Below are 20,729 nucleotides of genomic sequence, written 5' to 3'. Positions count from 1 at the left end.
CACTGTTGGCAAAAAAAATTAACAAAATTTACTTAACTTAAAGAAATGTATAAGATGTACAGATTTACTTTGCTTCACAGTACCTTCAGTGTTTACCTTAATTTTCACCCAAATTCAGCATAGAATTAATTTCTTCTGTGATTCCAGGCCAAGACAAACCCCAGTAGTTTAAGTATTTCTGTAGTGTGGAAGCCTGTCCAGTGTTAATTCATTTAGGAGAGTTGCAGAATAGTGATAGCTTTGAATTGGGAATGAGAATTATTCTGTAATATCTTTTGTATATTACTGAGCTTGATTTGAGGAAATTTTTGAGATGTTAAGTGTTTTTAATTTTTTAACAAGATAGAAATCTGAACATAGTCCCAAAATTCATAAATGTTAGCCAATAAAGATTTATAGATACAGTGTTTGGTATAATACTCCTGGGTGTATTACTGCCATAGAAGTAGCATAGACTCTGCCGTATAAGTAATAAATAATTGACAGTTTTTATTTGTTAAATCAATTGACTACTTTTATTTCATTAGCACTGAACTCAAAGGAGGGGAAAAAAACATGTAATAGAAAAGATTATTGTACAGAATATGTAAAATGCATTTGTTTTTTTAAACTACTATAATTATTGAAGCCCTGGCTAAATTAGAGCTTTCCTTAGATAGCAAGAGAATGCATTCATTTATTTCCATTGTCCTATCTGTATGTAGGTAAATGAGAATTGTGAAACTGTTTCAGTCATTGGTAATTTAGCATATAAATCATATATTTTTTTTAATCTTAGGTAAAAATACCCTAAACAGTTAGCAAGACTTTGTTTCATTTATTAGGCATTTGTTTTACTAGTTAGGCCATCTACTTATAGTACGATGTATTTAACTCTGGTAATTTTAAGTTCATTATATCTCAAGTTCATTGTGCCCCCCACCATGGCTAAATCAACATTTAGTGTCCATTTATCCTTGCTTTATTATAACTTACTAAAACTGCAGAATTTTGGACCTAAATGAGAAATTAGAAATCATATACTCTAAACCTCTCATTTTACTGATGAGAATACTAGAACTGAGGCATTAAATATTCCCAGTTTTGGAAAACTGTTATTAAGTTATAGAATTAGTATAAGATTCAAACATCAATAGTATTGATACATATGAAGGCATACTTTCACAGTATATTAAGCTCTACTGATTTAATTATTACTGTGTTTAATCTGTTAATGTGATTCTGGAAAAAGAGAGTATGCCATGTAAATTAAAATATTTACATTTTTCTATAGTAAGTTGTAGAAAATGTTAAATTCCAACTTTCATGCTCTATATTTTTCTCTAATTTTTAATGCTGGCTAGATTTGGGCAGAGGAAGTGACAAAAGTAAGTAAATCATTAAACTACAGAATTATGAAACAAGAATTTAATTGTCATTTATTCAGTAAATCTTTATTGGGCAACAACTATGGGGCCAATCACAGTCTTTGTTACTGTATCTTATAAAATCTGAAAATTATTATGGAAAGCTTAGATCTGTTTGGCTAGTAGTAGTTCCACAGAGTAATAGAACAATGCTGCAGAGATGTGGTTTGCATACACTCTAATAAATACTAGATAGCTGTTATATTAAGTGGTAATCCTTACAACGCCTTGTCAGAAGACAGTTTCATATAATACTTGGTTTATTCATATGATAATTATATAAAATATAGTTAACACAATGTCCTGTATCTTCAGAGAAGTGAATATATATCATGTCACACAAATGAATTTTCAAGGTAACTGAAGCTTGTTCTCTACAGCACTAAAGCTAATATTTCTGTCATTTTAGTTGAAAATATTTGTAAAAAATTAAATACAGGATAGCATATATTTAACTTCATTATAGAGTCATTATTATGAATATCCGTTATTGTACTGTGCAACCGTTGGATCCTTTGTTTTTGAAGTATGTTGTCTCCTCCCTCAGTGTCAGACTGTCACTTTTAGAAGCTGTCCATATTACTGCTACTGCCAGTCTCTCTGCCTGTGCTACCATTTCTAATCTGTTCTTGGCTGGGAGAATACCTAAAGCAAGGAATAAGGAATAAAATTATGACTTTAGTGCAGATTTGTTTCAAGTGCTATTTGAGGTCTTCAGAAGCATTTTTAATTTACTTCTCATGTTCAGAATCTGACCGTGAGTTGAGGACAGTGCTGGGGATTGAGGGCAGGTATTAATTGGGCCCCTGAATATTAAGTAGTTTTACAAACTTCAACTTCTTATTTTCTGACTTTGTAGGATTGCTAACTATACAGCCTTGTTTCATGAATAGGTTGTGGAGCATAACTTGGAAATCCAATGTGAAATTCTTGACTTATGCTCTCACCCCCCTTTGTGGAATCCATTCATCAACTTAGTTATGGTTACACCCTGGCCTCTGATTTCTTCCTGAATGTCTAGCGTGAAAAGGGGGCAGAGTAACGTAGAAGAGAAAATAGGTTGATCAAGAAAGCCAGGGTTTCTTCCACTTTGGTTAGCATACAGGTACACCAAAAAATTTCTGATTTGATTCTGCAGTTTCTACAAATTTTGGAAATAGTTGATATAATGGCAAGAAACTCATGAAACATTATGTTTGTATACGTGAAAAAAGCTTAAAATATATCAAAATGGATTTCTGGATATATTTTTCCTCTATTCTCGCTTCTGTCATTTTTATAATTTAAAAATGTATAATTTAAAAACTGCAGGGCTTCCCTGGTGGTGCAGTGGTTGAGAGTCTGCCTGTCGATGCAGGGGACACAGGTTCGTGCCCTGGTCCGGGAAGATCCCACATGCCGCAGAGCGGCTAGGCCTGTGAGCCATGGCCGCTGAGCCTGTGCGTCAGGAGCCTGTGCTCTGCAACAGGAGAGGCCACAACAGTGAGAGGCCCGTGTACCACAAAATAAATAAATAAATAAATAATAAAAATAAATAAAAAATGCATATTCCTGGAATATTTTAAGATTTAAGCCCCTAGAAAAAGGTAACACTGACCAAGATTGTCATAGCAAATGCCTCAGAAGCTTGACCAAAATTTCTGGCTTAAAATAAGTTGCCCAGTCCTGATAAAACAAACCAACACATTCTTGCCCTTTTTCCAGCTTACATCCTAAAAGAACTCTTCTTGCTTCTCTAACCCAAGCTATGCTCCAGATCAGCTAGCCCAGTAACAGTAGTTCTAAGCAGTAGAAGATCTTTTGCCTAGAACTCTGTCTTAATTGTAAAATTAAGTTGGGGAATGAGATCTTCTGGAGGACAGAATAAAAACTCTTTAAATTCATTGTCTTTCTTTAAACCCTTTTTATCTTTCTAAAATGGATTATTTTCTTCCTAAGGAAATTAATTATGCTGAACCTAATTTCAGTTACCTCAGCCTCTCAGGTTAATTATTATGATCAGTTACATGTGTCAGAAGTAGAGGTGGTTTGGGACATGAGACTGTTTGTGGCCATCCCAAACATACACTGAAACTTGTTCAAGAAACAAGATTTGTTTCCTTCCTGTCATTTACCTTTTCTAAATATAAAGTCTAGATTGTACAAAAGAATGACTTCCTAGGCTTTGTATTATGGTGCTTTCTTCACAGTTAAATAATTAAATTTTGCTCAAACATAGAAGACTGATCCTTTGTCCTTTATGAGGTCATTTTTTATTCAGTGTTTTTTTTATAAATTTATTTTTTAACATCTTTATTGGAGTATAATTGCTTTACAATGGTATGTTAGTCTCTGCTTTATAACAAAGTGAATCAACTATACATATACATATATCACCATATCTCCCCCATCTTGCATCTCCCTCCCACCCTCCCTATCCCACCCCTCTAGGTGGTCACAAAGCCCCAAGCTGATTTCCCTGTGCTATGCAGCTGCTTCCCACTAGCTATCTATGTTACATTTGGTAGTGTATATATATCCATGCCACTCTGTCACTTTGTCCCAGCTTACCCTTCCCCATCCCTGTATCCTCAAGTCCATTCTCTACGTCTGTGTCTTTATTCCCGTCCTGACCCTAGCTTCTTCAAAACCTTTTTTTTTCTTTTTTTTAGATTCCATATATATGTGTTAGCATACGGTATTTTTCTCTTTCTGACTTACTTCACTCTGTAGGACAGTCTCTAGGTCCATCCACCTCACTACAAATAACTCAATTTCGTTTCTCTTTATGGCTGAGTAATATTCCATTGTATATATGTGCCACATCTTTATCCATTCATCTGTTGATGGACATTTAGGTTGATTCCATGTCCTGGATATTGTAAATAGTGCTGCAGTGAACATTGTAGTACATGGCTCTTTTTGAATTATGGATATATGCCCATGCTGGGTCGCATGGTAGTTCTATTTTTAGTTTTTTAAGGAACCTCCATAGTGTTCTCCATAGTGGCTGTATCAGTTTAGATTCCCACCAACAGTGCAAGAGGAGGGTTCCCTTTTCTCCACACCCTCTCCAGCATTTATTGTTTGTAGATTTTTTGATGATTCAAAGTCATGTACCACAGTGTTCATTGCAGCTCTGTTTACAATAGCAAGGACATGGAAGCAAATTTATTTATTTATTTATTTATTTTTTATTTTGGGCTGTGTTGTGTCTTCGTTGCTGCGCACGGGCTTTCTCTAGTTGCAGCGAGCTGGGGCTACTCTTCATTGCGTTGCACGGGCTTCTTATTGCGGTGGCTTCTCGTTGCAGAGCACGGGCTCTAGACGCGCGGGCTTCAGTAGTTGTGGCACGAGGGCTCAGCAGTTGTGGCTCACGAGCTCTAGGCTCAGGCTCAGTAGTTGTGGTGCACGGGCTAGTTGCTATTCAGTGTTTTTAGCTTAAAAACATTATTTCTATTTCAGTCTCAAGCTTCCTAGTCACTTTTAATCTGCTACCTAGCTTACTTACACCTTGTACAGAAATATTGCCATTTAGTAGACTTTCCTGCCATTTCTGCTAAAGGCTGTTAAATCAAATTGTACTTTCACAATCAAACCTATATGGAATTAGCCTCATTTGTTTCCGAATGCGTTTATTTTTGGTTTGCTATGGTTACTTCTATCAATCAGAACCTTTCAACCAAGCAGAACAGTAAATAGTGCAAATGTAACACTGGATTGGTTTTCCTTAATACTTTTTTAGGAAGAACATTGATTGTTTTATTCCCCTGTGACTTTTTTCTGCTGCATACTAGATTCCAGATGAAGCCCTGTTATCAAAACACCATGTATTCTTATTTTGATCAAGTAAATTTAACTTTAACTTTTGACTTATTGAATAATTCAAGCTTATTTCCATAAATCCAGTCTAGTGGTCAAGTCTTAGCCCTCTCTGCCATATCTTTTGCCAATGGTATGAGAATGATTATAGCAACTGATTATCTCTTTTGCTGCTACCTCATTGTTGACTATTTCACTGGGTTAGCTATTGCCACCAAAGGGTGAAGGAGAGGGAGATGGGGTGTGAAAGGAAAAAGTTCACACCTTGTTTATATACTTACTACAGTCTTGGAAATACTGTAATTATTTGGATGGCAGGGGAGCAATTTATCCTGGAGAGGTAGTGGGAAATATCATTATAGTGATATTATCACCAATAGTAATTCCCAGTGGGGGATAAGCTAACTATTTTGAGTGACCTGTGAGATTTTATTTTTTCCTCCTCACTACCAGGCAACTCTGACTAAAGGTTTGTGAGGATGTTTTTTTTGCCAGTACTTAACTATTTTTAGATTTTTTCTTTTTTCGGTGAACTGTTTTTTCCCAGCACTAAACCTATATCAGATAGTTGAAGCTAGTAGTGGTGTGCTATTATGCACATGTCTTTCTAGCTCTGAGGTCAGTAACTTCACCTTGGTAGCTTGAAATCAGCTGTGGTAGGAGTATTTATACCATTGAAACTCAGCACATTGGAGCTCTTTTTTCCCCCTGGAGAGCCAGTTTACCAGCACACCATTGATTAAAGGTCACCCATAACTTGCAGAAAAACCCTAGCATATCTTATAGATAATATTTCTGCTTAAGACATATTCTATGCAAAGTTTGGAAAGAAAACTAAAAAAGACATTTATGTAGGATAAAGAATCCTTTGAGGGAACCTAAGAGCTACGTCCCTAGAAACAAGTGTATGCTTGATAACTAAACCCATGAGGTTAAAGTCCTAGCTTCACTCTGAAGTTTTTTCATTTGAGATTGAAGCCTATATAACTTCAAAGTAAAGTAGCTACAGTAATAATTGAGAATTTTTTGAAATAATTTATACAAGTAAACTGGTAATCTTACGGTTTCATAAAATGTTACAAATTAGCAAAATTGATACTAGAAAATGTATGAAAATAGATTGACAGTCCCATAGTAGTTTTCCTAGGCTTTTATGTTTATGTCATTAAGCTTTGGCTTTAATAGATTCTTTTGAGTTAAGTACCAGTAAGGAGTCAGTTCTGTCTAGATTAAGTAACATAGAAAAGCTAAGTTCTGGAAACCAGGGACCACTTTAGATACAAAGCAGAATCAGGGAATTGCCAGATTATCATTTGGGGTTTGTTTGGGGGATTTTTTTTTTTAACATCTTTATTGGAGTATAATTGCTTTACAGTGGTGTGTTAATTTCTGCTTTATAACAAAGTGAGTCAGCTATACATATACATATATCCCCATATCTCCTCCCTCTTGCGTCTCCCTCCCGCCCTCCCTATCCCACCCCTTTAGGTGGTCACAAAGCACTGAGCTGATCTCCCTGTGCTATGTGGCTGCTTCTGTTTGGGGGATTTTTTAACTGTCTAAATGAATGTACATAAAATGGACTAAGTCTTCTAATGAGATTCTAAAACTGTGTTCCAATTTAAGTCTGAACAGGAATTAAGAATAACTCAAAGTGAATTTGACCGTCAAGCAGAGATTACCAGACTTCTGCTAGAGGGAATCAGCAGTACACATGTGAGTGTTCATTCATTGGAAATTCATTTGGAACAAAAGACTTTGATAGTCTTAGGGAAATTCTTGGAGGAAAAACTGAGCTTCCTTTTCAGTCATTTATCAAGATATTTAAATTGTAGCACTTTTCAAGATACATGAAGAAATATTTTAAATTTTTGTTTACACCTCATCACCTGATGAGGTAGTTCTCCCACCATCGTCAAGTCCATTTGATGTTTTTTGTTTTTTGGTTTTTTTTGGCTAAACAGTTTGTTGTTGTAAATTGTAGTAAAATGATAGATACTGATGATTTACCCCGAGTACAGTGTTGTGCTCTGTCTTCCCTTAGCGTGTGCCACTTTAAGTAGATTATAGAGCTAAGAAGTGACTGTAACTTTCCTTTACAGGCCCATCACCTCCGCTGTCTGAATGACTTTGTAGAAGCCCAGATGACTTACTACGCACAATGTTACCAGTACATGTTAGACCTCCAAAAGCAACTGGGAAGGTGGCAATTTCCTTTTCATACATGAAACTCCTGATAAGAGAAGAAATTCAGATTTTTTCATATGAACTAGTAATAGAGGTGAAAAATAGAAGAATTAAAGGCTTTTATTAGATTACTTAGAATCAGATTTTTTTTTTTTTAAGGAAAGTGATTATCACACTTTTGTGGTAACAAAGACATTTTGGGCTCTTCTGGCAGAGAAAAATGTTAACAGGGGTGAGATGATAATTTAAGTGAATACCTTTTTAGTGCTTTTTAGATAATTCAAGTGAATACCTTTTTAGAACTTCAAAAAGCATTTGAAGATCACTTTTCTCTTGAATACCTTTGCAGGTGGTTGAGGAAGATATAGTTATATTGACACTTAGTTGCCCTTAGAGGTAAACTAATTTGTACTTATTCATTACTTGTTCACTGTTAAAAAGATTTTAGAATATTCTGTAAGACCTCAAGCCCATTGATGTTATTATTTTGAGTGTGGTAATATACTTTACAGCACACATGTAAAGCAACACAGCTCAATCATTCGTTCTCAAATATTTATTGAACACCTGTCGTATCCAAGCACTGTTCTATACTCTGGGATTATATCAGCGAACAGAACAGGCAAAATTGCTTACCTTTATGGAGCTAACGTTGTAAGGTGACACTGAAAATAAAAGATGTACAGGACAAACATGGTCTCTGCTCTCACAACGAACACTTAAAGCCTAGGTAGAAGTACAGGCCATAGGTGGACAGGCCATGTGATAAGTGGAAAGAGAAGTTCAGATTACTGTAAGGGACATCTAACTGTGACTCAAGTGAGTCTAGCAAAGATTCACAGATGAAATTATTTTAGTAGGAATAATCTAGAACAAGAAAGGGGCAGGGACAAATATTCCAGGCAGAGGAGGAATATGTATATGAAAGGGCCAGAGGAAAAAGAGTGTGGCAAGTTCAGGAAACTGACAATAGTTCATTCTGGTTGGATCATAGTGTTCAAATTTAAAATGGGATAGTAGATGTGGCTAGAATAATGAAGCCAAGTCATGTCATGAATGCCCTTTAAAATAAGTAATGATAAGGAGTTTGGAATTTACATAGTGAGGAACCATTAAAGCAGGGGAGTGATATATAATATTTGAAGGAGGAATATCAAGAGAAGTTATTTCAACGAATAAGGAGAAAAAAAAAACCCATCACTTTGGTCTTCCTTTCTGCATATTAATCCTTCAAAACTAGACCTAGAACAAAATTAGGCACATCCACAAAACCAATTTTAGATCTTAAAAATGAGTTGTAGTCTAATACCACTGGTTATTCTAATAGGATTTACAAAAGTATTTATACTTTTACATATTTGAAGTTTTGTTACTGGTATTAATATCTGAAATCAGAATACTACTCTATCCCCACATCATTAAAAGTATTTTAAGCCCAGGAAGCCTTAGTACTTCCTGTTCACTTTGTCCTGATACTCTCACAGTGCAGCAGAGGGGTTGCTGTTGAAACCATTCATTCTTGAATTCTGCTTAAGGCCATACAAATGCTTTGGAACTCAGCCATTCACACAAAATCTAGTCATTGATGTGCTGAGGTAGGTATTATTATTATCCACATACAGATAAGGAAACAGAAGAGCTAGTTATAAGATTAGTAAATGTGTTTTATTTTTAAATAATTGGAAAGTTTAACATATTGAGCTATGTGGCAGGAAGTCTAGAGTTTTTTAAAGTTATCAGTAAAAGTTCTTAGAAGTTGAAGATGGCCTTTCAGGGTTTTTTTGTTTGGTTTGGTGTTTTGTTGTTTTTCTTTTTACCATTAATTTCCCAAAGTTGACATAGGTAGACCTCAGTGGCTAAACAAAAGCTAATTATACTAGTAAATTTGAAAGTAAAGTACATGGTTAAAGACTTTAAAAATCGTGTGTGTGTACACACACATATGTAGGGAGAGAGAACTTATCTTTTTTTTTTCTCTTCAGAAATGTATATATTTAATCACTGCCGAGTTCACTGAGGAAAGGATGCTAGGAAATGTGTTCTTAACTTTAGAGTGAAACTTGAATTAGAAATTATTTCTTTTTATCATTAGAACCCTTTTACCCATCAGAGAAACATTTGCTTTTAATTTTTACAGATGCCCTATTCTAGGCATCAAGGATACAGTGTAAACAAAATAGACCATATCCCTGCCTTCATGGATCCTGCATTCTATTTAGGGGTAGAAGGGAGTAGAAAATCAATGTCTATGAGTTACGCAGTCTATTAGAAGGTGATAAATGCTATGGAGAAAAATACAACAGGGAAGTACCTTGGTTAGAGTAGAGGTTTACAGTAGTCAGGGAAGACAGATTGGAAAGATGTGAGGAAACAAAGCACGCAGGAATCTTAGAGATGCTCCAGAGACAAAGTACAAAAACTCTAAAGCAGGAACATAGCTGCATGTTCAGGCAACAACAAGGAGAGCTTGGCTGGAGATTAATCAAGGAAACAGGGAGCGAAGATATGTAGGGCTTTGGAAGCCACTCTTTGGACTTCGGGCTGTACTCAGAGATGATGAAGTCTGGAGGATTTTGAGCTGAGGAGTGACATGATTTGATTTTAACCTTTAACAAGATCATTCCTGCTGCTCTGTTGAGGATAGATGTTAGAGGTCATGAGTATAAGCTGACAGACCTGTTCGGAGCCTACTGCAATAACTCGGTCAATAATCCAGTCAGGAGGTGACAGTGGCTTGGATCGGGGTAATTGTGATAGATGTGGTAGAAGTGCTCAAACCCTGGGTGTGTTTTAAAGGTAAAGCCAGCAGGGTTTGCTGACAAACTTTCTGTATATGAGGCTTAGAGGTGTCAAGAATTACTGCAAGTGTTTGGCCTGAGCAACTGAAAGAATGGAGTTTTGGTCAATTAAAATGGGGAATGCCCCAGGAGGAGCAGGTTGGGGTGGGGAAGGCATGTGAGGTATATCAGGAGCCCAGTTTTAGACATGTTAAGTTTGAGATTATGAAACATCTGAGTGGAGATACCCAATTTTAGGGTGTACAAGTCTGGAAATTGGGGGTGGGGGTGAATTAGAGGTATAAATTAGAGAGTTGTCAGCAATATCAAGGATATTCAAATCTGTGAGACTAGATGAAATTACCAAGGGAGTTAAGTACAGGTAGAGAAAAACAGAGAACCAAGGGCTGAGCCCTGAAGTACTCCAACAAAGAGTTGAGGAACCAGCTAAGGAGGATGGTAAGGAATGAGCACTGAGGTAAGATGTAAACCAAGTGTGGCCTTGGAATAAGCTGTAAAAAGTGAGGGGAGTGGTCCACTGTGACCACTAGATAGGTCAAGTGAAAGAGAACTGCTAGTGGACCTTTGGATTTTGAACATTGCTGACCTTGACGGGTAGTTTTAGTGGAACAGTAGGAGCAAAAGCTTGTTTGTAAGGGAATGGAAGGAGAGGAGCTGTGACAGTAAGTTTAGATAAGTCTTTCAAGGAGTTCTAGTGTAAAGAGAAACAGAAATGAAGCACTAGCCAGAGGAAAAAGTGGAGTCCAGCACATTTTTGGGTTTTTTTTAAGATAGGAGAAATAAGAGCATGATTGTGTTCTGATAAGAATGACACAGTAAATGGAGAAAATATAATATTAGAAAGAAAGGGAAGAATTGGTAGTGTGATATCCTTGAGAGGAGATTTTGTACACAGGTGGAAAAATTAACCTTAAAAAAATTAATCTTAAGAGCATAGATAGCTCATCTGTAGTAGGAGGAGAGATGACCCAAGCATGGAAGTTTCCTGATTGTTTTTTTCTCATCTCAGTTAAAAAAGAAAACAACTTAGCAGCTGATTATAAAGGTTAGGGGAGAAATGCTGGAATTTTGAGGATGGATGAAGGGGTATGAAATAGTCATGAGCAGAGTGTTAAAAGTGGGTAGACTAGAGAAATGTAGTGTAGTTGCCAGGCAGCATTGTGGACCCACTTTAGGTTCCTACTCATTCATTGAGTGTGAGACCAGACAACATGGTTTTGTAGTTTTTTACTGTCATAGTACATACATGGATACTGAGTAGATAATTAGATTTATACCAAACGAGTAGTATGAAGTAAAGGGCAAAGGATATGAAGGCATGTGCAAGGAGGTGATTATAATAATTTACCTTGGACACGAAGGGCGTGTTGGTAGGATGATAGATGGTAGGTCTGTGGAGGACTATAGATCCAGGATAGGCTTGTTGAAATGAGAGTACTAGGGGAAACAAGATGATGGTCAGAGAATGGGATGTTGGAAATTGATTATTGTAAAGGTTATAGTTTTTGGAATTGATATGGTCTAGATGAGGCATTGGGAGTGGGTGGCTGAACTAGGTCAGTCACAGAATCACTGGAAGAGAAGAGCTCACGGGTCTGACAGGCCAAAGTGTTCAAATAATTGTCTACATGGCTATTAGAACCACCGAGAATTAAGATCCACTGTTAGTGAGCCAGGAGCTAAAATCCAGAAATAAAGGGAAAAGAATGAGATGCCTGTAGATGATTGCAACAAGAGATGGTAGGTAGTATATAGTTGAATAACATGAAATTCAAAGATTAGGTAGGATTGGTTAGGGAAAGGAGTATAGGAATGGTAATGAGGAACGTGCAACTCCTTCAACATCCACCTCTAGACTCAATGATAAAGGGAGTGTGGGAGATTAAACACAAGCATCGGGAGGTGAATGGAAGGGTTAGAGAAGAGGTTAAGGATACAGGGAATTTTGCTGCTGGCTGACTGATTTCCAGATGGCACAGGAGTCATAAAGAAGAAAACTATTTTATGAAGGGATTAATTTCACCTACCCTACCAGATGAAGCATTTTATATTTTAACTAATGGATTTATTTAAACTTAAATATGAATTTTCATAGGATTTTTTTCAACCTTAGAAGTGGTTGGATTAGAATGATTATAGGCCAGCCATCTTATGCTGTTTTCCGTTGAGTATTATTGGAGAAACAGTAGGCTTACAATAAATTGAAAATTATCTTTAAACTATTTATAAGCACATTGATCACAGGGATTTCACTAATTCCTAATAAAACTTTTATTTTTCCCCTAAAAAATAGAAGACAAAATGAACTTGTGACATTTTCCGTATTCTCCCATTGAGTCTTCATTATGTTAATTATCAGTCATAACATATTATTTGAATGTCCATCTCCTCACTTATCTACATGTCCATAAAGGAATGGCATTGTTTCATGTTTATATCTCAGCTTGTGGTAGTGATGTTGGACATGTAGATACTCAATAAGTACTTGAATGAACAGGAAAATGTGATTGGATCGATTTTATGAAAAACAGTTCAGTTACTCAAATATTTCTCAAAGAATTAACTTGAGAAAACTTCACTCTTGTAGTAGTATCTAACATTTAAGTAAGTCTTTCATTGGTATTTTTATTTAACAATTCATAAAGGGAGGAAAAGATTAATGGAACATACTTACAGAAGGTTGTTGGAAATATCATAAACTCATTTTTCTGGAAAAAGAAAACCATTGTGTTTTTTAAAAACTTTTTAAAGTTTATACTTGTAAAGATGACTTTGAAACAAACTTTCAAAGATTTTATATTTAAAAACAACCTGCATTTTCTCTAGTGTAATTGACCCTAGAGGGGTGAGCTGGATAGCGTACTTTGTCATTAAAATATTAGCATCCTCAAATCTTTAGCCAAAGTGAAGGTTGGTAGAAGGTAAACACTGCCCCCAAGTGGTGGTATACAGGAACTTTGGTCACTTGCAAATAGATAATTGGCCATTTTCTTTTCAACAGTTTTCCATCCATTTATCATTGTAACAACAACCAGACTTCTGTGGCACCTATACCATCTGCTTCATCAAATGTGATTGGTTCTTCTGCCTTGACTTCAACAAGTGGCCTAGTAATCACCTCTCCTTCCAACCTCACTGACCCTAAGGAGTGCAGTGGCAGCAGGAAGGCCAGGGTTCTGTATGATTATGATGCTGCAAACAGTGCTGAATTATCACTTCTGGCAGATGAGGTGAGCAATGTGGGTATAAAAGGAAAACTATATCATAGATTGACTTACCTTCCAGTATAATAAAATGCAAATTCCTCATACTTATTTGGAAATAGTTTATTATGAATGTTTTCATAGATTACAGCTGGTTATATTAACATTTTATAATTTTTTAACTACTATTTTTTAACAAAATAGAACATCACAAATATTTAAATCTTTTAACTGCTAAATCACTAGATTTCTAAAACTGTCTCTAATAAAATCCTTTATCTTTTCACCAAATTGATAATGTTTAAATTCTTTGATAGTGAATAATTTATACTTTAAACAAATTAAGTCTGATTAGTTTTCTGTGTGTTTATTAACATAGTTAATAACTGGAAATGTTTTATTTTGTAGGTAATCACTGTTTTCAGTGTCATTGGAATGGATTCAGACTGGCTAATGGGGGAAAGGGGAAACCAGAAGGGCAGGGTGCCAATTACCTACTTAGAACTGCTCAATTAAATAGGTGGACTATGAAAAGGTACACCGTATTTATATACAATTAACTCTTAATAAAGCAGGTTTAAGTATCTTTCATGTTAATGTCTTAAGAGACTGAAAAGAAAATACTAGCCATCAGAAACTGGCCTTTCTGCCAACAAAATTGCATGGTAAATATTTCATTACAGAATTTATGTTAAAGCTTTCATGCCAAGAATGTTTTCTTACAAAATTCTCTTTCTACTGAGGTTTCACTAATAAGTAGCTTCTACTTTTGAGCCCCAACTTAAAGCATAACTGTTTTCTACTGAATTTTTCATTAATGGCAAGCTTTTTCTTTTACATAAAATAAATTTATTGTGAATTGATACGTGACTCATTTATTAGGTATAATTAATAGCCAAAGAATAAAGTTAAAATTTGTTTTTAACTGTTGGTTTAAAAAGAGCTCTAGGACGTACACCTCTTTTGTAAAAAATATAATGTTTCTGAATGTTTTCATAAACAGAAATGCAGTTATACCATGTTTTTACCTTGTTTTCCAGCAGACATGGAATGATTACAATATTCTAGTTCAGTGAGTTATTTTGAGGGTTTTTTGTTTTATTAAACACTACTGAATGATTTCTTTTAAGCGTAACTAGTCCTTGAGAAGTACTACCGTATTTCTCTAGTACATTTGCATTTAAGGTTCTAAAACATCTGGGACAAATTCAGTTCACTAAATAATGTTTTTAAGATTGTTCAATTGGTACTGTTTAATCCATAATCAGAATTGGATCTGTTAAGAAGATACTGCAGTAAAGAGAATTTGTTCTTATTGAACAACAAATCCTTATAAAAATGGATTAGCACAACTGTGTTCCTTATAGAGTAAATTGTATGCAAACAGAATACACTTTTGGTTACTTTGAGCCTACAAATAAAATGTTGAAAATTTACTAATGAACTTAGGTTATCTTGATCAGGCTCTCTAGTTATGAAACACATACTAATGAAATGATTGGTGATATACATGGAATCAGAAAATTGCTATTTAGACCACTGCTATGAATCAGCAGATTATTTCCATGTCAGGACTTCTGCTCTCATTTTCATTCATTCATTCTTTCGTCAAACATTTGTTGGGGGCCATGCACTATGCTGATCAACTGGGAATACGACCCTGAACAAGATGCACACAGTTCTTCCCCCTACAGATCTTAAAGACTGGTGGTGGAGACAGAAAAATAAGTAAGCAATGGTCATATAACAGAATCGGTGTCATGATAGAAGAAATAACAGGGTTAGTATGTTTCAGAGTTTTGGGAGTCACCTAATTCAGATTTTGGGAGTGGGAGATGGTTTGGAGAGGAAGTGTTCTAGGCAGAGGAAGAAGTTGTGACAGGCCTGGAGCTAAGAGAATGTAGCACATTCTTAAAGCTAAAAGCAGTTCAGTCTGGCTTATGCATGAAGTGTAAAGGTGTAGTTAATTTCTTCAGGAAGTGTTAATGTGTCAAAGTGATATTTTTCTGGTACTTTAAAAAATGAACACGTAGCACAAAAGGATATTTTTAAATGGTGTTTAAGAGTTCCTAATAAGAGCTTGGTAAACATGTTGGTAATTTAATTTACAGTTCAGATTTTAACAGTAGTTGTTACATTTCTGTGCTGTGAGACAAATTCCTCTGCAGTTTTATAGTTATACAAGATGCTCTGATTCACACTGTGAATTGCCATACTGTTAACCCCCAAAGCTGCTCAAGCTGGTTAGTTAGCTTAGAACCACTTGAGTGAAGCTTTTTCCCCCAGAAATGAAGCTCTGTGGCCAGCCTAGAGTACCATCTGTTATGTTATATAAATCAAGATTTAGGCTTTAAAAGATCATACAAAAAAATCAGGTCAACTTTAATAGCAACTATAAATTAGGTTTATGAGAAGTAGAGTAGTAAAAGGGAAAGAGTATGGGTACTGGAGTGAAATTGTCCTGGATTCAAATCCAGTCTTCCTCACATACTGTGCTCTTTGAGCTTCGACTTAGATGTCATATAAACTGCCATTTCCTTGTTAGCAAAATGGGGATAACAGTTATGCCACTTTAAGGTTATTGTGAGGATTTTATAGCAAAAAATAGTGTTAAAAGCAGTTATAAAATAACTATAAAATCTGTAACTATAGATTTCTAACTATCTTGTATGTTAGATAATTTTTAGGGAAAGGCTTGGCACAGTAGAAACATGCTGTGAATATGTTTCCCCTTGTTAGCCCCTGTAGCTTCCTGACCTATCCAGACGGTTGGCCTTGTTTATGACTATGTACCAGACAGACATCTGTTGCAATGCTGTTCTACTCCTTATCAATTCTATCCTCCACCCTCTTTAAATGAGACCCAGATCTAGGTTTAACCTCACCATAGCCAGTGTACATTTTTATCAGAACCTTCTGCTTTCCATCAAATGAATGTTGATTATAGTAACCCAATAATGTACAGTAGCCTTCAGTAATGTGAGGGTTCAAAGGTTATTTTGTGCCTTTGTCCACCACAAATTTGCCACAATATGTGGGCTTATTCTTATGTTTATTGTTTTTTATTTTAATGGGGTTTTGTTTGGTTGGTTGGGGGGTTTTTCGTTTGTTTTATTTCGGTTTGGGCTTATTTTATAAAGTCACAGGTTTAATTTTTACTCAGGTAAAGGCCCATAGGTTCTTAGGCATGGAAGAAGAGCTTTGGAAGCCTATTAATTCATGGTGCAATTCAGAATTATTTAAATAATCTCTGTGCCCCTGAGCTTAATCTAAAGGGATAGTAATGTGAAGGATGCATTTATGAATGAAGTAGTAAACTTGGAAATAATTGTAGGCTCCTTTTACAAACAGAAAAAAAGTGATTGGATTGTTTCTGTGTTTGTCCTGAAGGTAATTAACCTAAAAGATCATTGCATTAAATTGTTTTTTATGGTGCTAATGAGAAAAATTCATATTGTAGGAGACTAGGTCCCAGAAATGGGAATGAGCCTCACTCTGAGTAATGTAAGAAATAAGAAACCTGAGTCCAGGGTCACTAGTGGGTTAGAGTCTATCCTCATAGTCTGCTGTTATCCTCACCAGAACAAAGGAACAGAATGAGAATGGAGGAGCTGGTGTTGGGAGGACATGCAGAAGATGAAGGATCACAGGACAAAAATCAACATCTTTGTCTACCCAGAGAGGCCTGGCTTACTTTCATGCTTTGTTGACAGTATTCCTTAAAAATATCTTCCCTAGCTCCCAAACACCCGAAAGTTTGAAATATGTTGCCCTAGTATGTGGCACTTCAAGTCTGGGTGAGAAGCCATAATAATAGATAGGAGACTTTGCAATTTGACCTACAGCCAGCTTTGCTTCAACCCCTTCTCCAGATGATTAAGTGGCTCTTACCTCATGGTGAGACTCAAATGGGGGTCTGTCTGGTGGTCGTCCACAGCAGAACTGCCCTTTCTCCCACATTATCCTAACGAGAAAGTCAGCTCAGCAGGGCAGTGGTTCTCAGTGTGGGACCCCCAAGACAGGCAATGTCAGCATCACGTAGGAACTTGTTAAAAATGTTAATTCGTATCTCCAAGAACCTTTTTTTTTGTACTTATTTGTTGTCTTCAAGGGGCTATAAAACTAGTCTTAGTTCTTCCATGTAACATTTTTTAAAATATTTCAAGACAAAAACTAAATTCTGATCCTCTTTACTGTGTTCTAGCACTAATCATAATTATATAGTTACTTTTAATAATTTATTTGTTTAGTATGTATCTGTCACTCTAGAGTGTAGGCTCCCTGAGATTGAGACTATTAATTCTTTTGATCACAGTTAAATTCCCAACTCTTAGCAGGAGACCTAGCATATAGTATGTACTCAATATTTGTCAAAGAAAGAAAAAATGCAATTCTTAAGTCTTATCCAAGCTCTACTGAATCAAACTCTGGGGGTAGGGCCCAGCATTCTGTTTTTACAAGCCATTTAGGTGATTGTTACACTCAAGTTTGAGACCCACTTCAGTAGAATAAAGAAATCGTGCCTTTTACCTTCAGACGTGCTATTTGACATCGCTTGAAAATTCTCCCTGCCTTCTGTATACCAACAACACTGCTCTCAAGTGTAGAGGAACATTGCTGGGCTGTATTACAAGTGGGTGTGAAGGTATAAGGTATGCTTAGTGTAAGAAAGGGAAATATTGCTTGGAATGCCAGTACTTGGTTGCTGTGGAGGGTTTCTAGGGATGGATCCCTTAGTCTGAAGAAGGGTAAGCACTACCACCACCCACATTTCCACTCAGCACAGTCACAATTTGACATGAAAGCTCCCTGACAAACCATTAAAGTTATATCAGACTAACGTGTACACCCCGGTGCTCAGGTTGCTAACTCCACTCTCTCTACTTCAAAGGAGACTTTTTAAGAATTGTTAATGCTTTTTTTTAATACTACAAGTCATAGATGCATTGGTAAAAAAGGGAAAAAAAGAATATATAGTTTAAAGATAAAAATCACCTATAATTCCACCATCCAGGGAGAGCTACTGTTACTTAGGTGCATAGACTTCCAGATTCGTCTGTGCTTTTATAGATTGTTTTAAGTGGGATCAAGTTGTACATACTGTTTTGTAACTTTTTCACTTGACAATACCATGACTATCCTGCCATGTCAAAAATGTTTCTATATCTTTTTTTAATGGCTGCATGGTATTTCATCTTATGTGCCACATTTTATTAAACTACTGTTTTCAGGTTGTTTCCAATTTTTCGCTAATAAACTGCTTAAAAGAATATTGTGGTGTTAACTCTTTTATGTGTTCTTAATATTTCCTTAAGGTGAATATTTGGAAGTAGAATTGCTAGTGTAGAGTATGCCAGTTTATAAAAGCTTTTGTCGCTGCCACTTTGCCCCTTAGAAAACTTATCGGCTTACACTTTATCGGCAGTATAAGAAAGTATACTATTTCTTTTTGGAGGGCTTCCAACTGAATGTTCTTAGAACCTTCAGTTTAAAAATAAAGGGTAAAAGGAAGATAAAAAGACCCTGCAAAATTAAAACCAAGATCAGTCTTAAATTATTCTGACATGACATCATTTACTGTTCTACCTTCTATTATGTATTTTGTGTTACTTTGGGAATGATTGTAATACTGGCTTTCCCCTTGCTTTTATTCAGTCTCCTGGAAGCACTGACTTTTCTGACTTTTGCCGAAATGGTAGGAGAACAATCCTAAACGGACTGGATAATTTTGATGCAGGCTTACTGTTGCATTTAGGGAGCATGGACATCATGGGGAAAGTAGAAACTTTGGAAGGTAGGCAGAACATTGGCTCTCCCACTTGGTTGCCTAGTTTTATGTCAGTCAACCTCTTTGAGCCTGTTTGCCCATCTGCAGAAATGAGAATAGTATAAACTTGTAGGGTTGAAAGAATTAATCATATTATGGGCAAAGTGCCTGGCACCTAGTAGATAATAACTTAATAGAATTTCCACCTAAGTATGTTAGAGCAGTTGCTATTATCTACCTCAGTGGAGTAAATATCACTGCCATTGCCAAATAGAATCTTCCTTGAAAGGTGTCACAATAAATGAACATTGCCTTGTACATCCTACCTACAAAATCTAGTTTTTAAAGGGTGTCTCATTTTCTCCACACAAGTAACCTAACCAGATAAAACTCCCAGACAGGTAGCTAATGGAACATTTCAACTGCTATGCTTTTATGGCAGTGTATCAAAATGGTAATCATATTATTCTAAAATGGTGAGCTGGACATGTCAGCCATGCCAAACTTCCCCTTCTGACTGAAACGCCACCTTTGACCTACAGCTGATCTTTGTACTTTGGATGGCTTGCCTTCCACCAGTGAGAACCTGACACGGAGGGCTCAGCTCAATAAAGGTAGTGATAACCAGTTAAGTCTCAATAGCATCCCCAGGATGAGAGAACACACAATTGATTCATTGATAATGAAGTAAATTTATTTAGAGAAGTATCTGAATTGTAAAAGTTGCTCAGCAGTATTTCCAAAAGATAGATGTCCCAGAGGTAACATCTCCAGTAATCATAGCAGACAGCTCCCCAGAGACCAACCCATTTTCAAATTTGGATGAACCAGATACATTGAAATTAGCATCTAGTTTGTTGATTATAACTCAGAACTACTCAGCCAATAAAAAATGAGTAGTAAGAGAACTTAAAATAGGGGATGTAAGGAAGGAAGGCTATACAGGAAGCTTTAGGTTTGTGAGAACAAAACAAATTAAATGAATAATTATGAGGTGAAAGAAGAGGGGCTACAACTCTCAGCAACTCTTCTGAAAGCCTGATGACCTAGGGTTAAGGGTACATGTTTCTGCCCAGTCCCATTTTCTAGTGAAGTCGTATGAAACAAGGTATAATAGGTAACCCCAGCAACCATATGCTTTGATACTTGTTTGCCTTTGGTATATAGTTTACTCAGCTCTACCTGAAGACCCTCACTTATTAAGAGTAAGTTCAAAAGCTCCCTCTGGTACGAAGATATTCTGGATTCCCTCAGGCAGAATTAATTATTCACATATATAAATGTAACTCAACTGTGGCATGTATTGCCTTCAATTGCAATTACTTGCTAACCTAGCTGAGCTCAAGGACAGGGACTTTGTGTCCCCTAACTCTTAGCACACCTAAAGCTGAGTTTCAGCAGCCCTCGTAGCTGCTAACAGCATTCTGATTTCTACAAACGATCTTTAATGATTCAGACTTGGTGCTGTTACGTGTGTTTGCCCTAAGAAACATTGCAACCTTTGGACAGCAAGATCAGAAGATGCACATCTAGTTTCTATCATTATTGTTGTTATTGTCACCACCAC

At 36.2% G+C, this 20,729-nt stretch overlaps 1 protein-coding gene across 3 annotated transcripts in view; it reads left to right on the top strand.

Annotated features, from left to right (window-relative positions):
• Positions 1-18,652, top strand: part of SH3GLB1 (SH3 domain containing GRB2 like, endophilin B1) — a 38,867-nt gene extending 20,215 nt beyond the window's left edge. The window contains exons 6-10 of one of the 3 annotated variants that reach the window (XM_029227760.1): positions 6,834-6,923; positions 7,310-7,410; positions 13,194-13,422; positions 13,804-13,930; positions 16,978-18,652. In XM_029227760.1, coding sequence (XP_029083593.1) covers positions 6,834-6,923; positions 7,310-7,410; positions 13,194-13,422; positions 13,804-13,911 — 528 coding nt within the window. In that variant the 3' untranslated portion in view covers positions 13,912-13,930; positions 16,978-18,652. Of the gene's footprint in view, positions 1-6,833; positions 6,924-7,309; positions 7,411-13,193; positions 13,423-13,803 lie in introns of all 3 variants that reach the window. The other 2 variants (XM_029227762.1, XM_029227761.1) reach the window with 2 other exon arrangements.
• The last annotated feature ends 2,077 nt before the right edge of the window (positions 18,653-20,729 follow it).

The sequence above is a fragment of the Monodon monoceros genome, unplaced genomic scaffold, assembly GCF_005190385.1.
Source record: "Monodon monoceros isolate NGI ecotype Baffin Bay Population unplaced genomic scaffold, NGI_Narwhal_1 Super_Scaffold_18, whole genome shotgun sequence".
Taxonomy (NCBI): Eukaryota; Metazoa; Chordata; class Mammalia; order Artiodactyla; family Monodontidae; genus Monodon; species Monodon monoceros.
The sequence above is the reverse complement of the archived record's forward strand: the minus strand, read 5'-3'. Positions and strand labels throughout refer to the sequence as shown.